Source organism: Camponotus vicinus, unplaced genomic scaffold (assembly GCF_025532165.1).
Source record: "Camponotus vicinus isolate PSW18456_S1 unplaced genomic scaffold, iyCamVici1.0 SCAF_14, whole genome shotgun sequence".
NCBI classification, from domain to species: Eukaryota; Metazoa; Arthropoda; class Insecta; order Hymenoptera; family Formicidae; genus Camponotus; species Camponotus vicinus.
In genome coordinates this window covers 3169939-3177966 of record NW_028141950.1, presented here as the reverse complement: position 1 = coordinate 3177966, position 8028 = coordinate 3169939, and the positions used below count along the sequence as shown (strand labels likewise).

General features: G+C 26.3%; 2 protein-coding genes across 3 annotated transcripts in view; one reads left to right on the top strand and one right to left on the bottom strand.

The window, feature by feature from the left end:
* The window catches only part of LOC145964967 (sex-lethal homolog), a 92262-nt gene that overhangs the window by 66899 nt on the left and 17335 nt on the right, over positions 1–8028 (top strand). The window lies entirely within an intron of this gene.
* On the bottom strand, positions 818–7693 carry LOC145964963 (cytochrome P450 4C1-like). 2 transcript variants are annotated; one of them, XM_083088128.1, is made up of 13 exons: positions 7560–7693; positions 6289–6597; positions 5885–5994; positions 5547–5637; positions 4699–4884; positions 4531–4624; positions 3788–3890; positions 3580–3679; positions 3245–3351; positions 3084–3152; positions 2673–2841; positions 2291–2470; positions 818–2225 (listed from the first exon to the last, which is right to left on the bottom strand). In XM_083088128.1, exons 2-13 carry the CDS (start codon positions 6440–6442, stop codon positions 2035–2037), a joined length of 1554 nt encoding a protein of 517 aa, XP_082944254.1. In that variant the 5' UTR covers positions 6443–6597; positions 7560–7693; the 3' UTR covers positions 818–2034. The 2 variants fall into 2 exon arrangements, with proteins under 2 accessions (XP_082944254.1, XP_082944255.1); XM_083088129.1 differs by lacking the exons at positions 5885–5994; positions 7560–7693 and having other exon boundaries at positions 6289–6433.

Below are 8028 nucleotides of genomic sequence, written 5' to 3'. Positions count from 1 at the left end.
ATTTTGTTCTAACCTTGACACTAAAAATGTCAGTATTGCATGTCTGTGAAGAAATAAGTTTAAAAAGACGAATCGATCAAAGAAGATAAAGAAAACTAGAACACTAACATCTAAACATACAAACGATGATACTACCTGTGTAGTTTGCCTAGAGAGCAATGAAAAAGATTGAATTCAATGCTCCAACTGCTAGGAATGGGCTCACGAGGCATATGCTGATATCCCTGAGTGTTCTGATAATTATATTTGTGATCATTATAAATTATTTTGAAGTTATACAGTATTTAGGGGATCTATTTTAACCATGTCCGGTACTAGGCGCCACTTCAAGATCGTACAAAATTTTATACCAAAGTTTGACACTGATTTAAATATTATATTATAGAAAAGTTGATTATTCCGTTCATTTATTCTCATTTCTAATATTGTTAACTAATAATTAATGCAAAATATAAAAGAAATAAAATACATTTTTTTAATTTATCTACGAAAAACTTTAAGTGTCCGCTACTAGGGGAACTCCCCCTATATTTTATTGCATAAGTCTGCTTTTTTTGTCTATAAAAATCTCTTTTGAAAATTATCATCTCTTTTGAAAATTGCGTTTATGAAGGATAAATAGAGAGATATGGGCACTATAAAATTGTACTCTTCTGGTTTAATATTTGATTTTGAAATATTAAAAATGTTATAATTAAATAATTTGAAATTTAGCTCAAATAATAATTAATAAAAATTAAACTAAAATTGACAAATAAGAGCCACAGCGCGGTAGTTGGAGCGCAGGAAAGAAATAATACTTGCTTCTTTCTGATCGTTCTGATCTTTCTGATTCGTTTATTTCAAAAAAATAAAAATAATTACATTAATAACAAACAAACGTTTCGGATTATTTTTTTATCCTTCTTCAGCGCGATGTTAACAATATACAAATTATGACGCATTATAAAAATTTTTCCTCGGCGCGCAGGTGACGCTACATTGCAACTCAATGATATCTGGTAAGCGCATTGCTTCCAACAGTCCCTCAAATACACTATATTTGTGCTGTGCCAAGTCACAACAGAAAATATAAATACCGAAAGATATTACACGTGAATTAGCTTTTTATATATAAATTAATAGTCAGACGCTCCAGATTCCGCACTTTTTGCCTGTTAATAACGGTATGCCGTTGCGTGTCTGTCATGTTGGTTTGAGATTCAATGATAGAATGTGTAAATATATCCTTAGTTGTAGGACGTAAACATAGACAAACTCGATTGACTCGATGATAACAGACATATAAATATATGAACGAATGCTTCATATCCGCGATAAATTATCGACTATCTTCGCAAATGCATGCAAGCCTTTTGTATCACTCTGCAAGTTCAAGCTATTTTTTTGTCGCTTAATAAACAGCATTTCAGAAACGAATCTTTTGTCCAATGAAGGTTCCTTGTCCAAAATCTCAGGTTCTTCCCAATTAAAATTGTAATCAAATTCATTATTAAATTATGTTATTTTCATATATTTTTTATCAAATAACAGCATGGAGAGTAATATTGTTTTCTTAAAATATAAATTTTAAAGAAAAATTTTTATTATAAGAAGTACATATTTTAGAAATTTCGATAAAATCATTCTTTTATGGTGAAAATAGGAAATGTGTACATTATGTGGAATTTTATTTATAATTCAAACAAAATTTTACTGGCAAACAAAAATGTGTTTTTTCTACATTGCTTCGTGTTGAATGAAACGTAGAAAAATATTAATTTTATTCACTTCATAAATCATTATATGTATGTACGCTTTCATTGCAATTGCAGATAACAATACAAGACGCTTATGCGTAATAAATTTGAATATCTAGAAATCTGAATTATGGGATATACTATTCGTATACTTTCACGATTAAATGTAATGTTTATATATATATATATATATATATATATATATATATATATATATATAATTTTGTTCATAATATTATACATATAATATATATAATGATTTTTTCTGTTTTTGCAATGTGTCAACATCTTACACTCATGTGGCACCCACGTTAGTTTCAAACGACTGTTTGATTGGGATGAATCTTAAATGAACCGGATGAGAAGGACGAATTATCATATCTGCTTTCAAGCGGATATTCTTTAAATACTCAACGGGCTCCAAATAAAAATTGTGCACCAAAGGAGCAATTATAGCTTTCATTTTTAACAGACCGAACCGTTGACCTACAATGTGAAATTTCTTAAAAATGATCGACAAACAAGGACAAACAAAATTGTTGTTAATTTACCTATACAATTCCTCGGCCCCGCGCTGAAAGGTAAGTAGGAATAAGGATGACGATTCTGTATCCTCTCGGGCAAGAATCTATCCGGATCAAATACTTCTGGATTTGGCCAAAAATTAGGATCTTTGTGAACTCCGTAGATATTAAGAATTAAGATCGTCCCAGTGGGTATGACACATGATTCTGAAAAGGATATTGTAAAATTAAAAGATTCTAAAATTTATGAAAATAAGAGTTATTTTGAGAAAAATAAAATACAATATAATATTGTATTCTTAAAATACTAATGTGTATTAATCTTATTTCACATACGATGATATATACTTCGTAGTGTAACACGTTGAAAAATATATACAATATATACAAAAATCTAATAATTAATTACTTAATTTTATATCCTCTGCAGGGTTTCGTGATACTACAAACACACTGGGATACAAACGTAGAGCTTCTTTTATACATCTTTCTAAACATGATAAATTTTGCAACGATCTCATATTAAGTTTTCCTCCATCCTCTTGCATCACATTATCAACCTCAATCCTCACTCGCTCCTGTGTTATTGATAATAATTAAAATATTTTTCTAATTATTATGATTTCGATGCGTGCGCAGGCAAATAAATTCTTAAGAAATTAAAATAAATTGTTTATATTTATTTTACAGCTGTTTTAATTCTTTAGAAATATATATACTAATATATATATAAATCGCAACAAAAACTTGATGACCATACTATTTTGAATAAAAATCGTAAATTTAAATAATATATCGCAATATAATGAGAAATAAGTACCTGGATATCTTTATGTTCAGCTAATAGTAATAAAGTAAATATTATAGCCATCGTTGTAGTATCATGACCCTGTAATCATCATCATATCGTCAAATCGTTATATATGCTTATGGTGTATACAAAAAATTAAAGAAAATTTTAAAAAAATAACAGATACGTACCTCAAACATAAATGTATCGACTTCTTCTCTGATGTCCAAATCAGTTAAAGAATTTTCTCGAGATACCGCTATTAAAAGGTCCAACATGGCTAACCGCTTTTTTTTAACTAGAAACCAAGCATATTAGTAACAATTTCACTTTTGCATATTGCGTTAATTTCATAATATTATTCTTGTTTAAAATTTAAATTTTATTACAAATAATAATGATTTAATTTTGCAGCGAACCACTATGTGTGATTATATGTTTAATATAAATGGTACAAGCATAATATTAGATATAATATTAGATTGCACTGTCAAACTTAAATTAAAAGCTCTGATCTCTTACGTACTTCCAAATATTTCGACATCTTCTGTTTCCTCATTACTTTCAAGATTTTTTAAATACTGATAGTTAGTACGTTGGTGATAAAGCTTTCTTTCCGCGATAATCTACATAGATATAATATTTAATTTTTAATCATCTTTATATTAATAACAATATAATTTTATATATAAATGAAGTATGAAGTATATAAATTAAGATGTTATATTACATACTTTTTCCGTAAATCCGTGCAATATTTTCAAGACTTTCTTTTGCTTTCTTCCTTTTGACGACAATGAGAATAACATATCGTTATAGAACCAAGGCCTGAACATTCTAAATTCAATAAAGTTATATAATTGTAATTCAATAACGCTATAATAGCTTCACTAATTCAATAAAGTTATATGAAGCTATATAACTCGTAATTCAACAAAGCTATAATTCCAATAATAATATAATTTTGTAAAAGCCTAAAATGTTATTTGTAAAAGCATCATAAAATCAAAGTAATCTTTAAATAATCATAAATTATAGAGAATAGATGAAAAATTAAAAATTATGTTATAGAAAAGAATCTTCTAAAAACATTGTACTTTTGTTTCAGCTATAGATTTTTTTAATCAAAGATAATTTCTCCATAGATTCTATTATAAAATTCATTTTTTCTTTATTTCTCAAGATTCTAATATTTCTAATTCTTATAACATTTTAACATTTTAAAAACTGCAAATAATATTTATCTTATAATGAAACATATAGTGGGGCACGAAGAGTATATTTTTATTGCAACTTGTCCGCTTAAACGAATTGGTGTCTTATATTAATTGTTTATCTTCTTATAACTACTCATTAATTGATCTATTTTCAATATATATATATATCATGATAATAAATCATAATTTAAAAAATCGTAGATACATTACCCCATTATATAGATTTATTATATATCAACTATATAAAATATATAAATTACCTATAAACTATCAATTCTATTATATCGTGCATCGCATTTTGATATTCCTGATGGAATTTGCCGAGTTTCGGTAGGGAAACGCCCATAGCAGTTTCTACAAATGCATTTAATCAAAATAAAATTCCCATATACATATAACATACCGTGAGAATTTTACAGGAGCCTTACCGCATAACGCGTTTAGAGTATGTTCACTGACAAATGGTAATAAATTCAATATAACTGTCCCTCCGACATCTTTCAAAGATTTTGTCATGCAATCGCCCTCTTTGATCAAAACATCAACAAACCGATTTAATATATTAAAATGAAATGTAGGTGTTAGTATCTTTCTTCTTGCTTGCCACTTAGCGCCTAAAACAAAAAAGCAAATTTATGCAATAAAATACAAATAATATTCTATATAAGATGTCTTTATTAAACTATCTCTCTTAATTTAATGTTTATTGATGAATCCTTAAATAACACATTAATATAGTACATTAATTTTTCTTATATATCACAAAATTGTTTTATAATTTTTTAAACTTCTTATGGAATTTTTACGATAACGATTACGATAAGAGGAACTACAAGTATCAACGTGGATTTAATTATTATTTTGTAATTAATTCTTTATAAATTAGAGAGATTAGAAAGGGCAGGAACAGAAACGGAATAGAATAGAAATAGCAGATAGAAATAAATTGATATTAATATATTAATATATAATTCATATTAATATATATATATATGTAAGTCCATTACGTGATAGTGTTTGATTTAACTAAAATACCTCTCTATTACTTCTATTTATTTGAGAATACATGCATCTTGGCGAAATTGTCTCTCAATATAATCACACCTGCAAATTTCCTTTAAATCTATTAGTTTATACAATAAAGAAGTTGTATAAATTCACCGTTTAAGATAATATTCAAGTGTAATTGTAACATATTATTTTTATGGAAACAGGTCGATCACAAATTGCAATAACAAAGTATATACTTAGATATTTATGTCATATTTATTATTACCTGTGCTAGTAAGGAGACCCGTGTTTAACCAAGGTTGCATTATATTATAAATACGACCTTTCTCGATGTGCTTATTGCTGCTTAGAATTATCTGAAATCACCGCAAACAGAAAGAAATATATACTATTTATTTATTATATCTTTTAATTTTAGACACAAAAATAATATACTTATTAATTGTATTCTCTATATTTTGATCTTAATTTCGGTGGATTATCGATTTGTCTTTTCATTTTTTTAAGAAATGTTTTTAATGAGCAAATATCTTGCTGTGAATCGCAAGATTTCTAAATTTAGCTAATCGTAATGTCTACGAACAATTTAATTTCTTCTAGTACCTCCAAATCATCTGGATGACGGATACTTATAATAAATGTGAAGAAACCCCAGAGTTTAAAAGTGGGATAGTACTGATCAAGTATTTTGCAGCAGATGTTCCATTGTTCCTCTGAGAGTTACATTATAAATATCAATACACAAATATTTTAAGGATTAATTTTATTTTTAATATTAGTGCACCTTTATTCAAATACGTTGCAAACAGATAAATAATAATAAAGAAAATGGATTTTTAATTATGGATAGTTATTGCAAAGAGAAGTGCTCATATAAGTAATCTACATGCAATAATCTTGATAAATATAATATTCTATAGAATAGAAGATTTATGAATTTAACTTTTGCTTGTAAATGACAGATCGTTTATCAATTAATGTAAGTAGATTATAAATTTTGTAATTACCTGGTGAAACATAGCATTGGATCAAATTGCCAACAATTGGAAAACCCGGTGGTCCCGGTATAAGATTATAGAGTCGTCCGCTTTTTCCATGATGCACGTAATAATTATATACCAATAAAATAAATATAGATAATACTAATATAGTAATGAACATCGTTTCTTAACTGTCCTGATATTCTAGACCGTCTAATTAAGTTTAACCCTCTTTGGTTTATTATTTTATTATTCTTGGATCGCACGCATAAAATAAACGATGTTTGATTTTTAATATTATTGACAATTATCTTGATATCCTTAATATTGTTAATTCTAAAGAAAGAAAGATGAGAGAGAGAGTGAGAGAACGATCATTGTAATGCATTTATCTTATATTTCTTTATAATTAATAATTTTTATTAAAAAATCTGATATATTTGTTCATTGTAATGGGAAAAAACATTGTTTATGTGCTAAATTTGTGAATTAAAAAAAAGTTGCTAATCGGACATTGCTTGCAATAGTTTCTCTATTTAGTGTATAAGATAAAATTTCATTAGATTCTATTGCAAAATCTTTACAGTAATTAATATTATTATAATTAATATAATTAATATATTATAATTAGAGTAAGAGAGAGAGAGAGAGTGTGTGTGTGTGTGTTATTCTTGCATTTCTTATATCAAAGATTTATCATAAAATGTTTTTAGCATTGTTATAATTTTATTCTATAACTGTAAAGAAATATTTGTAAACGATCATATCTTAACGTCCGCTTACATTCAATGATACAGAGTTACTTTGTAATAAACAGGAGCTATTTAATTAAGTATTTGCAAACTCTGTCATAAACAAAGGTTTATATTGATAACTTTTTCTGCTTTTTATTCAAAATCATCATCATATTATAATATGAATGTAAATGTCGCATATAATATGTAAATTATATAATTATCGCGATTGATTAAATAGCGTGTTTATGTTTTTTCTTATTTATTTTAATTATTGGGTATCAATTTTTTGTATCCAATTATTGTATCAAAAATTCCTACAAAATTAATATAATATACATTTAATAAGATAATAATATGAAATATTATAATATATGTTATAATAACTTAATATGATTATAACAATCAAATAGAATTAATAATTTATGATATTTGAAAGAATCTCTGTGTTAAAACGCGTTTACACTAATTATGTTCATATACTTACATTAAATATATTCATATTTGAGATTTTGCAATAGAATGTTACAAAGTTTTATTTTATACAAATATTATAAAGATTACCTGATAGATATTCTCTCATGCGATGATTGATCGAAACACAATCGAAATGATTCAAATAGAATTACACATCTCGTTAAGCGAACGAATAAGTCAGTACAACAAATCTGCGCGTCTTGATAGTAATAATCTGAAGACTATATTTACAGCCGTTTATATATTTTTCAGCTCAAGGACAGATTAAACATTAGTATTTCATATGCTAAGAAGCAGATAAATGAATAATTCCATTTTAATCAAAGACTAAATGCTACATTTTTATTTATATTTAGAGATTGTAAATATAATTATGAAACCATTTCAAATCTATGATTGAAAGCATTGATTTAAAATAACGGTTGTTTTTATATATTTAAAACTAATTTATTTCAAAATCGAGATATTAATATCAATATTAATAATGTATAAGGCATACACGCATAGGTTACTTACATTAGTAATTTACCGCTTTGATTTAATTCTATCAAAATCC